This window comes from Tachysurus vachellii, chromosome 7 (assembly GCF_030014155.1).
Source record: "Tachysurus vachellii isolate PV-2020 chromosome 7, HZAU_Pvac_v1, whole genome shotgun sequence".
Taxonomy (NCBI): Eukaryota; Metazoa; Chordata; class Actinopteri; order Siluriformes; family Bagridae; genus Tachysurus; species Tachysurus vachellii.
Window position 1 is genome coordinate 2,223,444 of NC_083466.1, and position 17,078 is coordinate 2,240,521.

The 17,078-nt window shown below is 38.1% G+C and overlaps 1 protein-coding gene across 3 annotated transcripts; it reads left to right on the forward strand.

The window, feature by feature from the left end:
• The first annotated feature begins 86 nt into the window (after positions 1–86).
• On the forward strand, positions 87–4,487 carry LOC132847851 (sorting nexin-16-like). 3 transcript variants are annotated; one of them, XM_060873365.1, is made up of 9 exons: positions 87–168; positions 314–570; positions 876–962; positions 1,091–1,239; positions 1,524–1,593; positions 1,671–1,807; positions 1,895–1,981; positions 3,416–3,488; positions 3,612–4,487. In XM_060873365.1, the coding sequence occupies exons 2-9, from the start codon at positions 388–390 to the stop codon at positions 3,630–3,632; spliced, it is 807 nt and encodes a 268-aa protein (XP_060729348.1). In that variant the 5' UTR covers positions 87–168; positions 314–387; the 3' UTR covers positions 3,633–4,487. The 3 variants fall into 3 exon arrangements, with proteins under 3 accessions (XP_060729348.1, XP_060729346.1, XP_060729347.1); XM_060873363.1 differs by having other exon boundaries at positions 3,416–4,487; XM_060873364.1 differs by having other exon boundaries at positions 1,898–1,981; positions 3,416–4,487.
• Positions 4,488–17,078: the final 12,591 nt, after the last annotated feature.

A 17,078-nucleotide genomic window follows, 5' to 3' on the forward strand; every position in this document is an offset into this window, starting at 1 on the left:
TTGCGGTCGCGAGATGTGATTGGTTGAAATGGTTGTCCGTCATAATGATGCCCCGCCTCTTACTGAAACTAGTCCAGTGTGTATAAGGATGCTGCAGCAGTCATCAGCTAATCTCTGACCAACCTCACTCTGATTTTTCTTACTTTCTTTTCTTTCTTTCTTCCTCTGGTAAGTATAAAATGCTTCTCAGCTCTGGTGTTATTTCCTATAGCCATTTGTTTTGGTTTAATCCTGTATTACATATGGATTAGATGTTTCTTCTGGCTCTCTAAGAAATAAGAGTGGTTCTATTTCTGCTCCTTTATATACACAGATCCTGATTCTTCTCCCACGTGACCGAGGAAGTGTCTCATTTATATTGAATTCTTCATTGTAAGCCTTTATCTTATGGAGAAGTCATTTGCTGGACATGGTACACACTCACAGAGGAGAACATCATCCCTGGGGAGTCTTTCAGATCATGTCAGCAAAGAGAACGGGACGAGAACCGGTACAGACGAGAGGAACGATAGACCGCCTGTACCGACATTATTAGGTTATGAAATCATGGAGGAAAGGGCAAAGTTCACGGTAAGCCTTTGACATACAGTATTTTTCTATGTGTTTATTTGGAAGTCAAACATCCAGCATCAGAAATTTTGTCCAAAATAAGTAACTATCTTTTCGGACACAAGAAAGAGGAATTTATGAAGATTCTTTTATGGGTTCTGGTCAAGGAAATGTGTGACTACACAGATGTGAGTAATTCTTGCCAGTGGAACTGTCTATTAGACACCGACACGTGTCTCAGAATAGCCTCTGTGACAGTAACAATGGCTTAAAATTCATTTTGAATCATACCCGACCGTGTCGGATCACGTCTTCGCTTTTCTCAGGTCTACAAGATCCTGGTGAGAAGAGCACCCGATGAAAGTTGGGTGATTTTTCGGCGCTACACCGATTTCACCAGGCTCCACGACAAGGTGAGGAGGAAGTGTCTCAGGTCATGTGATGGTAAAATGGTCCAGGCATTGTAACTGCCTGACCCAGTTCTTCTCTTTTTTTATTGTGTGTGTGTGTATATGTGTATGTGTTTGTGTTTGTGTGTCAGCTCAAAGAGATGTTTCCAAAACTCAGACTCTCTCTGCCACCCAAGCGTCGCTTTAAAGACAACTACGACATGAACTTCCTGGAAGAGAGACAATTTGGCTTGCAAGCTTTTCTCCACAATCTGGTTGCTCAAAAAGACATGACTAAGAGGTACTTAAGAACAAGTGCAGCTCTTAAAACTAATGAGATTCGTGCAGTTACTGTATATATTCAGTCATTGGAGAGCTAAGAAGTTCCAGGTGGTTCCACAAGGGGGCACTGTTGCGCTGATGGTGCACTGTTGGGCTGATTCTCCAGTAGGTTCCTGAAGTAATACATTTGTCTGTAGTTTGTTTACTTCAAAGAAAACTTTTAAGTCATTAAGAGAATTTCTGGACGTCTTTGTACTGCTTATTGAATACATTTAAATGAAGTCTACACCTTTTTTGCCCTAGTGACATAGTGAGAGGGTTCCTGTGCTTGGATGACCCTCCGGGTCCCTTTGATAGTCTGGAGGAGAGCAAGGTTAGAGCCGATTATCCTCCTGTGTCATATTTCTGAGAAGTTTTTTGAAGGGTTTTACAGCTCTGTCACTGTTGCAGGCTTACTGCGAGACACTGGAGGAGACGAACCATCGACTGCAGAGGGAGCTGCAGGATAAGCAGCGAGAAATCCAGTCTCTTAGACGAATCTTGGAGGACAGAGAGCTCCAAATCAGTGGGCTGGAGAAATCCAAGAAGTAACGACACAAAGAACACGTGCATTTTGTCATTCCATTATTCCTGTTCCGTCAAGGCTGTTCACTTGGACACTCTGTGATTCACAGCAGCATCTCTAACGAGTTAAATGACGCTCACCCAGAACCAGAAACCGATGCAGCGCGTACAGACGACGCGAGCGACCCGGACAGAAGGTGTTCGTTCTTTAGAATTTCTGATCATGTATAGTTTGTGTATAGCAAATCAGTTCTAGAGTTGATTCTGATTCACGAATCAAAAGGTGTTGATTCGTCGTCTGTAAAAGGACGGATTTGGTTGCTAGAGCAACAGCTCACAGACTCTACGATCGAAGCAAAACATCACTGTTGTATAAGTGTATGATGCGCTCTTGTTTTTGTGTTGTTTTTTTTAACCCAAAGAAAGAATAAGTAAGAGAGAGATAGTGAGAGAATTAGTGCGAGAGGCTGGTGAGGTAATTATTATGTTTATCGGCCAGGACGTTTCACCACCCTGTTGCTGTTTATTTTTTAGATCAGCATGCTCGTTCCCCCAACTGTGATTCTTTACTTAAACTGTCATATCCAATCTACACAAAACCAGAAAAGTCAGCGTGCGCGAACACACAGAAAATAGGATCATGACATGGAATTGATTCAAATAATAACTTGATACTAAAATCGTAATAGTTTTGCTGCAGAAAATCCTAAAGAAATATGTTCCAAGTATTTTCAAGTAATTCGCTCGTATTCCTCTGACTTAAGGCCTGCGGTTTAGGATTCGCAATAGGGAGTGGAAAGAGACCACTATTTTCTTTTACAGCTGAGCCATAAAATATTACTCATTCGTGAATCAAACTGTCTGGATAACACACACACGCACAAACACACACAAACACACACACATACACACACACATACACACGTACAGTACTATCACGCCTCAGTATCTTCAAATGCTTGTGGTTGTTTATGAGGAAGAGGTGAAATGCCTAGGAAGTGAATCTTATCCATAAGCCTGAATTTCTTCTTTATTTTTGTGACAGTTTACATTCACGGCTGAAGCTTTAGAACGAACAAATTTCCATTTGTTTTGTCTGTGTTGGAGCAAAAAGCGAAACATTTTGGTTTGCTGGCTGTTTGTTTTGTCTCAATATGAAACAAATCACACACAAAAAAAAAACAAAAAACAAGTTTATTGTTTCAAGTCCTCGTTCGCTGGTCAGAACCATTACAATTCTCACACACATTCTTGATGGTTTACTAACAATAAATCATTGATGTAGAAACCCGTTTTCAGCCATTTACAGCACGGACAGGTAGCTGAACAGGTCGTAGGTTAAATACATAAATATCACGATAATAGTCCAACACATTCGACTCCTTTTGTATCGTGTAAAGTGCCGCCGCGTCACTTTATTTAGAGTAGGTACAGTAGATACGGAATTCCACTACAGATACATCAGCAGGTAGTCCAACGGCATTGTGGGTAATGTTGGACAAACGACTTAAAGGTAACCAGGTTAAGAAACTCAAAGCATTGAGAAATGATAAAGATTAGTATGTGAGTTGTTGATGGTGGAAGTTCTGTCTGAGAAATAAACAAAACTCTGCGTTTCTTTACCTCCGCAGTCCGGAGCTCCATTTGGCAAAGATAAACCACGCAGCTTGCTGGAGTGGTTCGGCCTCAGAAGACAGCGAACACGTGAGCTTCTCCAGATCAACATATTTCAAGGACCAGGCTTAGAACTACCATCATCGGAATGATATCTGTTGATATTTACAAACCATAACTGTTTTGTTTTGTTTTGTTTTTTTTACGTGGCAGAAATATGTTGGAGTGGTCTAAAAAGCTGGGATGAAAAAAGATCCGAACTATTTACAAGATGAGAAATGATGGAGTTCCAGCAGTGCCTTTTCATCTGGAAATCGACCATCGGCACATTTTTAGAAGTGTACATCTGGTGTGGGCATTAAGAAGGCTGTTTTATTGTATTTTCACTAGGGTTTAACCGTCTTGGTATAATGTGTCTGTGTGTTTATTGTCTGTTGCTAATGAAGTGTATAATTAATACACGTCCTTTCACAAATTACCATTTTCATAGGAACTCATTCAGGGAATAAATCAATTTTGAACACTTTTATTAAAAAAAAAAAAAAGAAAAATATCTAGAATCACTGATAAGGACAAGGGTGTATTGTGTATTTAACATGTCTCTTTTAAAAGAGGGAACAAAAAGAAAAAGGTGAGTTTACAGATGGTCTGAAGCAGGAAGTGATAAACAGAAGTCATTTGTTTTTCTCAGATCTCCCGCAAGTCTCTGATTAATAAAGCCGTTTTTTAAAAAAACCTCTGTGGTAGCAGATGAATGAAGGACTCGATGGCATTACATCACCTTGTTGCTGATGAGTTTCATAAAACAGCACATGCTCTTTCCAAAAAAATCGTACCCACAATCCTTTTGGACTGCCTGCTGAATGTAGTGCCAGCGGGGTCTCTGAACAAAGAGTCCTTAGGTCTGTCTGGTTGTCTAACATTATTTCCAAAAGTATCAACACCAATACCATCAATCTGTTACCTCGTAGCTCGCTAACTACCTGAGTCCGAGTCTCTGCTGCATTTCTACCAACTTCTCCACTAGGTCTATGTTGTATTTCTGGATTACGGTGATGTCGAATAAGAATAAAAGCTCTTGGACTCTAATCCAGTCTCAAGATGTTTTCTCTATTGACTTGGACTTTCTCTTGACATAGATATTTGGTTAGTATCGGTCTTGGACATCGGCCTCTTGCTGGAAAACAAGCGTTAATATTAAGTTGTTATGTTGTCGAAATGATTATGTTTTTGCTTTTCACAGGAACAAAATTTGACAAATGTAATTTCTTATCCTCTAAAACAGCCTAATCTGTGGTCCAGTGTGTGAATAGTGCCAAATATTTGAAATAAAGGCTTTGAAAAGGATGATTTTTCAGTCTCGCTTTCATTGTTGACTTTTAAAGATTTATATGCGGTGGATATTAAGAGAAAATTCAGTCACAGAAAACAACTCAATGTTTCTTCTACTTCCCCAGTTTGGAGCTCCTGTTGGCAAAGAGAAGCCACGCAGCATGCTGGAGTGATTCAACCTCAGAAGACAGCGAACGAATGAGCTTACCCAGATCAACATATCTCACGGACAAGGCATAGAACTTCCATCATCTGCATTCTGGAGAGACATAGTCAGAGTCTTGGAAGTGAGTTTGAAAGGTTAAGTGATCGAAACACCTAGAGTAAAATGATATCTGGTGATATTTACAAGCCATAACTATTTTTTTTTTTTATTAATTTTTTTTACGTGGCAGAAATATGTTGGAGTGGTCTGAACAGCTGGGATGAAAAAGATCCGAACTATTTACAAGATGAGAAATGATGTTGAGTTCCAGCAGTGCCTTTTCATCTGGAAATCGACCATCAGCACATTTTTAGAAGTGTACATCTGGTGTGGGCATTAAGAAGGCTGTTTTATTGTATTTTCACAAGGGCTTGACCGCCTTGGTATAATGTGTCTGTGTGTTTATTCTCTGTTGCTAATAAAATTATAATTAATACAGTTCCTTTTAACAGTATTTGCAATTGTTTCCATTGTAACTCTTTCAGGGAAGAATTCAATTTATTAAGCATTTATTAAAAAATCATTTTATTTGCAATACTATGTCATTTTTATAGCTTCTACTAAGCAGGAAGTGATGAAAGAGAGTCATTTGTTTATCGCAGATGTCCCATAACATTAGATATCATTAACCACAATGATGTTGAACTCCATGCTGAAGGTGGTGCTCTGCACAAAGAGCCCTTCCATCAAGTATCAACACCATCAAACACCCGAGATCAAATCTCTGCTCTATGCTGGATTTCTGGATTAACATGATGTTGAATTTTACTGGAAATTAGCGAGTAAGAATGAAAGTTCTTGGATTTTAGGAGGAACCCTTGGGCTCGATTCTTGACATTTATATTTGGCTAGACTCATCCTTGGGCATTAGTCTCTTGGTGGAAAATGAGTGTTAAAATTATGTAATTATGTTGACGAATGATCATGTTTTTGCGTTTGAAAGGAACAAAGTTTGACAAATGTAATTGCTTACTCTCAAAAGCAGCCTAATCAGCGGTCCAGTGTGTGAATAGTGCCAAATATTTGAAATCAAGGCTTAGAAAAGGATCATTTTTTGCTATTGCTAACATTTGGACACAATGTGGACTTGGCTTTGAACCACCTTAAAACTATACAATGTTGTTCTTGACTACAACATGACAATTTACCCCATATGTATGGGGTTTTCTTTATCCTATAAAACAGTGTTGTAAATACTACATTACACATGAACTCCAGTTTTCCGCTATTATAACAAACAACACTAACTAACAAAATGGCACCACAATCACTAAACATATCCCAAAACATACATAGCTCCTCCAAATTCATGGCTGGCATAGACTCTTAGAAGGGAATGGTTCTACGTCGAGCCTAAGATGGTTCAATTACTTGCTTCCTGTGTGGAACCTCAAAATAGTCCTTTATATACAATCATTTTGCAGGATTCATTTGAGAGAACCCAGTGGGGTTTGGTTCTGTGAATCCAAATTAGATCATTCTTTCATCTTCTTCTTCTTCTTCCCTGGACGGAGTGCCAACCCATCGCAGGGCACACACACACACTCTCAGGTGTGAGGCGAACGTGCTAACCACTAAGCCACCGTGCCCCCTCTTCTTATTATTATTATATAAAAATTTAGACAAGAAAATTCAGAAAATTCAAACCAAGTGTAATTAATTTCAAACAAAATGAGAAGATTGTGCTTGTTTAATTCTTTAAACCTTCATTGATCACCAACAGTTCTTTTTGTACAGAACCAAGTACAGAACCTCAAGGTTGTAAGTAGAATCCTAAGGTTGAACTGCATTAAAATGATCATTTCCAGCACAGCAGGAACAAACAGGCGACCTTTCACGATCTCGTTGCCTTTTTCCGGAGACTCTTGGCAGACCCAGCTATGAACAAACTACTATAACAGTAAATCCAGAATTACGAGTCACATAAATTGTGGCTAAATTGAAAACGTTTTTTTGCCCTTTTTAGCCATAAATCATTAAAAAACTAATGATTGCAAGACTACGCTAAAAAAATTAACAAACGTAAGATTTATATCTTTGCTTTTAACTCTAAATCTGTTGTAAAACATGTTTCTAATCTTGCCCCCTCAGCGAGGTTATTGCCATAGCTGTTTTGAGAACCAACTATGTTTCAAAGGTTGTTAATTACGCTACCTGAAATGACATATTTTTTTAATTGTTAAAGTATATTATTATTTTGGCGTAAACACGTTACAAAATAAAACCCACGCAAGAACATTTAAGCATGGCATCAAATAAATAACCAATGTGCATGATTTAGGATTTATTCCTTAGAATTATGGCGTTCAACTCCTGACCGTCCAACAGCCATCTGTAGTCAGAAAACAGAAAAACACCAAACACAGCTGTGCAGAATGGTACGGTAATAAATCCAAGCTTGTGCATTTTCTCTGCTTTCCATTGCTAGGTCATACTTATATCTTATATAATTACATATCTAACATTAATTTTTTTGTGTATTTATAGAATTTTTTTTTTTCTCTTTTTACCTTGGAAGAAGAACAGTTTTGAAAATCAACCTTCCAAACAATTCCAGTGAAGATGACTTGAGCAAAAGTAACGCCACTTTAGCAATAAGTCATTTGAGTAAAACTGTACAAGAGAGTAAGAATAAATATTCTCTGAATAAAGAAGAATAAAATGTTTTACATCTAAAAACGTCTTTTTGAGCAGTAATTAACTAAGCAAAAGCTAGCTGGCTAGGGTATTTAATTATTTATTTTATTTCAATATTTTTGTGTTATTAGGCTCATTTTAATAGCTACATACTTAGCTATCTATCTAAAGATATACCTTACAAATGATTCTAATAGGGCACGGTGGGGCAAGGCTTAGTGGTTAGCACGTTCGGCTCACACCTCCAGGGTCGGGGTTCGATTCCCGCCTCCACCTTGTGTGTGTGGAGTTTGCATGTTCTCCCCGTGCCTCGGGGGTTTCCTCCGGGTACTCCGGTTTCCTCCCCCGGTCCAAAGACATGCATTGTAGGTTGATTGGCATCTCTGGAAAATTGTCCGTAGTGTGTGATTGCGTGAGTGAATGAGAGTGTGTGTGTGCCCTGCGATGGGTTGGCACTCCGTCCAGGGTGTATCGTGCTTGATGCCCGATGACGCCTGAGATAGGCACAGGCTCCCCGTGACCCGAGGTAGTTCGGATAAGTGGTAGAAAATGAATGAATGAATGAATGTTTCTAAATATTACTGCAGGCTGTAACAGCAGGTTTAACAAAGAAATTTCATCTGGCTAGCTAATCTAGTTAACATAGCAAGCTAATGGCTAAAATGCTCTTTGATATCTCTACAGGTTTCAGCTCACTTCATTAGCAGATCATAATCATCAGCTGAAAGTTGCTGAGAAATTGAATTAAATTCATATAAAGACATCTTTATGTTTTGTCCGTTTAGAAAAAAAACAAACTTGATTTATCAAGTACATTGGAGTTCATTCTTGACATATCGCAGAGCGCTAAGAAGCTGGGGTCAGCCATGATGTAGCAGCCCTGTAGAACATACGGATAAGACACTATCTCAAGCGACCAAAAGTGTGCAGCTTGGTGCACGAACCCCCTGAATTTCTAATCAGCTATCTGGAGCCATGATTTAGTTCCACCATTTAAAGAATACTTGAAAAAAAAAAACACAGCATCCTGAACTGTTTGTCTGTTTCTCTGAGCCAAAACAGACAGCTGTGTGTAAAGTCAGTAAAATAAGGGGTGTGTTTCAGGACACTAACAATAATGATTTCCAGTCTGCTGCGATGTTCAGATCTTGCAGTTCTTTTATCAATGAAGTAGCCAAATCCTCTGTTTTTGATACCACCAAAGCCAAACCCAGGCCTGCTTGAAGAACTAAATAACAGTTCCCAGGGATGACCCGAGGTCTACATTTGTATCGTAATCTACAGATTATACACTGGTACGTATACATGTTTTTTAAGTTATAAAGAACCTTAAAAAATAATTTTAGACACAAACATATAAAAATTGTCTTGTTTTTCTTCATATTCACTTCATTTTTCTTCTCTGTTTTTGGATCTTCTTGGACATTTGAGTCTTTTGATGATTCCCAGCTCACCCCTGACATATACCAGATACAATCTGAGAGAGAGGTAAGCCAAAGGTACTTTTAAACTGCTGCTCATGCACAGGACTCAGAGAAAAGTGTGATCTGCCCTCTTCTACATCCACGAGCTCACAGAGAGAGTAGCAATCATTCTTCACATTAAGGACAATCCTGAAGCTATAGGGACAACATATTGTGACAATTGATTTGAAAATATGCAAGTGAAAAGTTCACGGAACTGCAGCTAATTTTCTCCAGACAGATTTGCCATGCAACAATAAACAACGAGCAAGAAAACAAAGCCGTAAGGAAAAGAGTTGCAGGATGGACTGGAAAGCAGCACGAACAACAACTGTATCACAATCTAGACAGTTGTAACACACCTACACAACAGGTAGAAGTAAAGCAGGAATAGATGGAGACGACACCATGCCTACAGTGAAGAACAGGAGGTACAGAACGAGCATCTTTACACGGGGCTGCTTCTCTACAACTGACACCAGGACAACATGTGTCATTGAAGGAAATTGAATCTTTCTATATCTGTATTATCACCAGCATTCATTACAGGAGAATGTTTTTCTTTACATATCTCAACCGAGGAGGTAGAGGTCAGAGTACAGAGGTAGCTACGATACAGCACCCCTGGAGCAGGGATGGTTAAGGGCCATTTTCATTTGCCCAATAGTGGCAGCTTGGCAAAGATGGGGCTTGAACCCCAATCCACCTATCAGCAACCCAGATCATTAATGACTTGAGCCACCACTTCCATGAACAGTCCATGAATGGACCATGAACGCACCATGAATGGAGCAATATTGTTGTACCAGGACATATTACAAAAACCACTGACCCTCACTGGACAACAAACAAACTCCACCTTTTGCATCCAAAGCCGCGTTCACACTGCAAGTCTTAATGCTCAATTCGGATATTTTGCTCATATCTGATTTTTTTTGTTTGGCTGTTCACATTACCTTTTAAAATGTGGCCTATATCAGATACCAGTGTGAACTGTTTGCTGTTTCGAACTGACCCGCATGCGCAAACAATAACAATGACGTCACACGCAGCACGCTAAAGTTGCGCTAAAGTTGGCGAGGTTATGGAGGAAGTAAGCGTTTTCGCTTTTCTTTCTAAATGTTTGTGTAACGGCAGCACAGAGATGCAGTGTTTTGAAATTTTTTCGGATGTCGAGGGCAACTTTTGATTATTTGATCCATTTTGTAGGCTTAGTCACGTTTGTGTGCGTACTCGCCGGCGCATAATTGTGACGAATGTCGATGTAGATTGACGTAAAAGTCGCATCAAATCCGCCTCGGTTGTTCACACTGCGGCCACGTTGGAAAAAATCAGATTTGGGTCTGATTCAGGACCACATATGGAAGTGGTCTGAATCGGATTTGAAAAAATCAGATCTGGGCTGGATTTGAGTGTTCACACTACTCCTGAAGAAGTCTGACCTGGTCAATTGACCCCAAAAAAATCAGACTTGGGCTACTTTTACCTGCAGTGTGAACGTGGCCCAAAAAAAGTCATCGACTGGTATTTTTCACCTGAAGTGTAGATCGAAACGACTGCCTAAAATGTCCATGGTCATTATCCAGGGGGAGCCAAGAGTAATGCACCAAACTTGCAAACAAGCTAATTAAAACTTTGCGCAGATGCCTCAGAACTGTGATTGACAGCATGAACTTTTCAACATTGTTGTTAATTCGTGGTGTCTGAATCCTTTTGCTCTATAAATCTGATTAAGAATGCAAAACTTTTGTGTTCTTATTTATGTCAAAAGACAATTCGTAGATATATCTGAGAACAAGAACAAACAAGTCTCCTAATAAATGAATACTTCCCCCTGACTGTATTTTTGTCTTTCAATTCCTGCGGCATATCATCAAAGAGCAACTTTTGCTTTTAATAAGCAGTTTACTGTGAATTAATATAATAAACTTTGTCTAATGTAATTGACCACATACACCTATTTGGTCAAATTCAAACCAGCTATGCAACGGACCCACAATCTTTGGATGAATTTTGGATGTTTTTGTATGTAAACTGTGGTCTTTGGCAAAGTGACGCAACATTTTTCTGGATGTCCTCCAGCCAATTGCTTCTTGTGTCTGGAAAATTTCTTTTAACAAAACATCACTGACAGATAATCTTTAGTTAGTTTTTTTGGATGGTTCATATGAATGTTTTTGATTTTCCAAATAAACGTGTTTTTTATTTTTTTATTTTGGTAAACGACATCATTTTTCCTGAAATCTATACTACGCCTGGGTCACGCTACACAGTTTATATCTTCCAGTCTTTCTGAAACTCCACATGGCTGAGATTTAATAAAACGGCCCATGATTTAAATTATACTCATGAATCATAATAATCGTCAACACCTTGACTATCAAAACCTGCAAACTCTTTCTCATAAAAAACAGTCCACGAGGCAGGATAGTGAACGCGTTTCACATTAAATATCACATAGCAAAAAAAATTATAAAAAAATGCAGTTTGTTTTGAAGATTCGTCTATCTTAATCTTAATCCCAGCCTAACATCTGAAGACAGTTTACAGTTATCTAATAAAAGCTTTATCTGTGGAAATGTTAGGATACATGGTAGAGAAAAAAAGACAGATGGAGTGACATTAAAGTGTTTATTTCCTGCTGCATTATGGTTAAAGGTTATATAATCCAATATAATGGAAATAATCCAACACGCACATGAAAGTAGTTTAAACTATTAAGTCAAAAAAATACTATTTAACGTTGATTAGGGTGGATTTTTTTTACTTTAATTATATTCTTTAATTTGTGTGATTAACTAACCAAAAACCACATGATGACTAAACTTTTTACTGGCAGCCTCACAATAGTCTTTTTCTCCTTTGCAATTTGAAAGAACATAAAAGAGCACGTTTCTTTAATGAGATCATGATCAAAAATGGAGACCAATGATGTTAAAAAAAATACAATAAAATATAATTAGTCATGACCTCCTGGTCGGAAGTAAGAACAGAACGGAAAGAAGGTTTGAGTAAATATTTGTGGTTCAGGAGCTCAAGTTTCAGCAGAGCAACAGTGCATCATTTTAAACAAACAAACCAAAAAAAAAAAAAAAAAAAAAAAAAAAAAAGACAGATTTCAATTGTTCCTTTATTTCTTTTCCCTTGCTGTTTAATTCTCTTCAGGATTAGACTTAATCAAGACTGAGAAAAGCTTGTGAAATAGGACGTTAAGCTCATTTTAAGGGATTATGACACGAAGCTCGTGTTTAAATTTGTGCAGCACTGCTTGGGATTTATTTTTTTCTAGTTACAGCGTTTCAAAAAAGACAAAATCAGATTTTTTACTAAGCATTTTTTTAACATTTACAGCATTTAGCAGACGCCCATATCCAGAGCGACTTACATTTTTATCTCATTTTATAAAACTGAGCAATTGAGGGTTAAGGGCCTTGCTCAGGGGCCCAGCAGTGGTAATCCGACACCTTCACCACTAGTCTACCACATCCTAAAAAAATTTCTACACTTCTAAAATTGAATTATAATTTATTATAATTCTATTTAATAAAGAAATGTATTGGTATTAAGGGGGCACGGTGGCTTAGTGGTTAGCACACCTCCAGGGTCTAGCACGTTCCCCTCACACCTCCAAAGTTGGGGGTTCGATTCCCGCCTCCACCTTGTGTGTGTGGAGTTTGCATGTTCTCCCCGTGCCTCGGGGGTTTCCTCCGGGTACTCCAGTTTCCTCACCCGGTCCAAAGACATGCATGGTAGGTTGATTGGCATCTCTGGAAAATTGTCCGTAGTGTGTGATTGTGTGAGTGAATGAGAATGTGTGTGTGCCCTGTGATGGGTTGGCACTCCGTCCAGGGTGTATCCTGCCTTGATGCCCGATGATGCCTGAGATAGGCACAGGCTCCCCATGACCCGAGGTAGTTCGGATAAGCGGTAGAAGATGAGTGAATGAATGAATGTATTGGTATTAAAAGTATTGGTTTTTAGACTTGAGACGTCACAACATACAGTCAAGTAAACTAAACTAAACTGACCAGGGTTGCCATGTTTAAGGAAACTCTCCAGCTAAATTATTGGTTAAATGTTGATCTCTGATGTACTGATATTGTCCTTTCTTTAATTCCCTTTCCGCATCCCTTCACAATCTTTGCTACATATCTTTACCAAGATAGTTGCTAAAATTTTATTTAATTTATTTGCTTTAAAATGAGTTGTGGATTATTTAGAAACTTGACTAATTTGGTGTAAAAAAAAAAAAGACATCACAACAACATCTGGAGAGGTTCCTACTGGATTGGATTGAAACCCCTCAAGCATGATGGCCTTTGTAGGGAAGATCAGATAACAAATCATCTAACATCTAGAGACTTGAGTGAATCAGCTGCACATTTGTTTCTATATCTGTCCGTGTTTGGATGATAAAAAAGAGGTCCGTAATAAAGAACTAGAAATCTTGTGTACAAGAACACAAGAACACAGGATCTTGTGTTCAAGATCCTGACATCAGAGAAGCCTCAGGGCATCGTAATCAAATGCAAAGCTGCTAGTTGTTTACAGGGTTTGGTCTTTTTCTGCACTGGCAAGATGTCTTTGTTCACCTGATGTTTTAACAAGGTTACCTACTGTTTATTATTTCCTAACAGAGACAGAAACGCTAAAAGCTAAAACGCTGAAAAGATTGAACCCACAGGACCTTTATTCGTCTATCTCAGTTAATGAACAACACAGATTAGATCTGCCTTGCTATTTATGAGCTCACTTGATAGAACGACCTTGCCAAGTCCTCAAAGTTCACTCCATAAGTCTTATACAACCCAGCACAATAGAAGAGAAAGATGTGCTCACCAGCTGCCCTGTTCTTCATCAACGATTTGCTGTATTGTTTTTTATTCCCATATGCCAAAAAATGATCCTTTGTGTTAAATAGATTGAATAGGACCATTAATATGTGCTAAACAAAGTCGTAATCAAAATCAATTTTACAAAATCATTAAGGCCACGTTCACACTGCAGGAAAAAGTGGCCCAAATCTGATTTTTTTGGGGTCAAGTGACCAGGTCAGACTTCTTCAGGAGTAGTGTGAACACTCAAATCTGGCCCAGATCTGATTTTTTTCAAATCAGATTCAGACCACTTCCATATGTGGTCCTGAATCAGACCCAAATCTGATTTTTTTCCAATGTGGCCGCGGTGTGAACAACCGAGGCGGATTTGATGCGACTTTTACGACAATCTACATCGACATTCGTCACAATTATGCGCCGGCGAGTTCGCACACAAACGTGACTACGCCTACAAAATGGATCAAATCATCAAAAGTTACCCTCGACATCTGAAATTTTCAAAACACTGCGTCTCTGTGCTGCCATTACACAAACATTTAGAAAGAAAAGCGAAAACGCTTACTTCCTCCATAACCTCGCCAACTTTAGCGAAACTTTGGCATGCGGGTCAGTTCGAAACAGCAAACAGTTCACACTGGTATCTGATATAGGCCACATTTTAAAAGGTAATGTGAACAGCCAAACAAAAAAAATCAGCTCTTAGCAAAATATCCGAATTGAGCAGTGACTTGCAGTGTGAACGCGGCCTAAGATCCCGAAACGTAATTACCCAAAACGACCAGATAAAAAAAGAAAAACAACAACAATGTTATTGCATATAGATTTTTTTTTTTGCAAATAATAACAAAGTTAAAAACTATTGTGTATTTTTAGTTTTTTCTTTTCTAATATTTTTTTCTTCTACATTATCATAAAAATATATTTAAAAAAAGATTTATCTTTCTTTTATTTAGAAAACAAACAAACAAACAATAAATTATAATACCAGTTAAGTGCTAAGGCATTTTTGTGATAAATAAGCATTATACATTTATTTTGAAAACTGATATTCCGTAATGTTTTAGGCAATAAACAAATATATATATATATATATATATATATATATATATATATATATATATATATATATATATATATATACATATGAAGCCTTCCATTGGATAATTACTGCAGTGATTAATATGGTTCAGCTTGCAGCAAGATGTATCCTGTAGTGGTGGAAAAGAACGTACTGTGTTTATAAATGTTTAAGTTTTATAAACTACAAAGAGAGAACTACAAAAGTGCATTATTAGTCTGTAAGGATAGTGGTGAACCTTCATCTTTGTGGAGGAAATGTGGTTGGAAAAAATCCTGAATGATCGTTAAATTAGAAATCATAAAGAAAGAACAGCAGTAAATCTCAGGGTTAGGTTTAATAGTGAAAATGAATACAATGCCTTACAGTATATGACCCAGATTTACCCCGTTCCAGACTGATGGGTAAGTAGAGAGGCAGATGAATTGGTGCACCCATAATTATTTGCGTCTATATACTTGCCAGATGGAGGATGCTTCAGTTGGTCAGGTCCAGGTTCAGTAACGTTATGTTGTGAGATCAGCTGAATACCTGAATGTACTGAATGACCAGAACTTTTGGGATGAGCTGGAGAAGACTACTCAGACATCAGAACTCAGAACGCTGGATGGAAATTAAAGATAAAATAGAACGCGTGAATAAAACAAGTCTTATTATTACTTGATATCTCCTCCTATATACTGTAGAAGCTGGTCCACTCCTGATAAAGTATTTTTTTTTTAAAATAGGATGCACATGTTTTGTTGGAGAGCTTAAGGGTGCTTTGTCCCAGCTGACAGTTTCATCAATTGCGCAAAAACTGGGACGTCGATCAAAGTCCGGGATGACGAAAAGTGCTGCAAATGATCAGATGATTCCAGGACGTGTGCTGAAAGCAGTGTCACATTAAGATGGAGTATACTTTAAGGAGAAACGAAATCTTCAAATCGTACAAAATGGTTCCATGTATTTTGTGAGAAATACAGCCAAGAACAAGATTTTCAAGAGTCTCCAAAGCGGTCCAGTGTGAGGCAAAATAGAAATCGACGTACTGTATCCGACATTTTCTGAATAAAAAAATGAATTATGGTACTCACGGCTTTCGGTGTGAGACGTGTGTTTTCCCTCTGTTGGATAACCTTACACGAAGTTTCAATGGTGGACTCGATTTTAGCATTCGGGGCATCTCGGCAACTCCGTTTTTTCAGCTTCTGGGGAAAAGAGTTAAAATAAAGACAATTATCTGGTCGTTTCAATAATCGTTTCGATTCAAGTGTTTTTTTTTTTTTTTAGTTGTTCTATTCGTATGATGCCACGACGCCTCCCCAGGGTTCCATAAGTATATTCTGTTTTGTATCTTGTTTCATTGGGAATTGTTGGATATGAACAAAAATATCAGAACATTACAGTCTGTCGTCATGTTGTTTCTCATTCGTGGATTTTTTTTAGAATTCGACTCCTTGTTCCATCCAGGTTTAGATTTTTAGATATATAATTTAGCCTAAAACACATGGGGTTGTACTCTCCTTTCTCCAACTTTAGCGTTGTCTACATTTCTGCACATTGAAATCTAATCCAGCCGGTGTTTCTTTGGTCCTCCATGAGACAAAGAAAGTGCTAATTTATTTGTTGGTTTGTCACTTCAAGCATGATTCTTGCATCTTTTCTTAAATTGGGGCAATAACAAAGGCTCATACGTATGTCTATGAGTTAAAAATCAGTCAAACCTCATCAGGGAAATTGCCACATACTGTAAGCATCCATATTCCTAATGCACTTAAAATTTCACGTTTATGTTCTGGTTTATTGGTTATTGGAAAATGCTTCTATGTGCCATATGATGTCATTGGACATCTGATGAAAGTTCTACAGTCACTAGATCTATAGTCATTTGATTTGTGGTGGTGTGAGAGGGTACATGTTAACTATGAGTATTACATTTAACATTTTTGGTTCATCCAGTTTCTCTTTTTTTTTCCTCAAGAAAACCATTTCTTCCATAAATGCTGAAAAAAACATCTCTAAACAGAAAACCTCCACCATTACCTGGTTCATGATGCTGTGTTCACGTCAGAGCCGCTGCTATAGTATACGGATCGTCTATTGAAAGACCAGGATCTAGAGTTTCTTTCTGATAAAACCATAGTA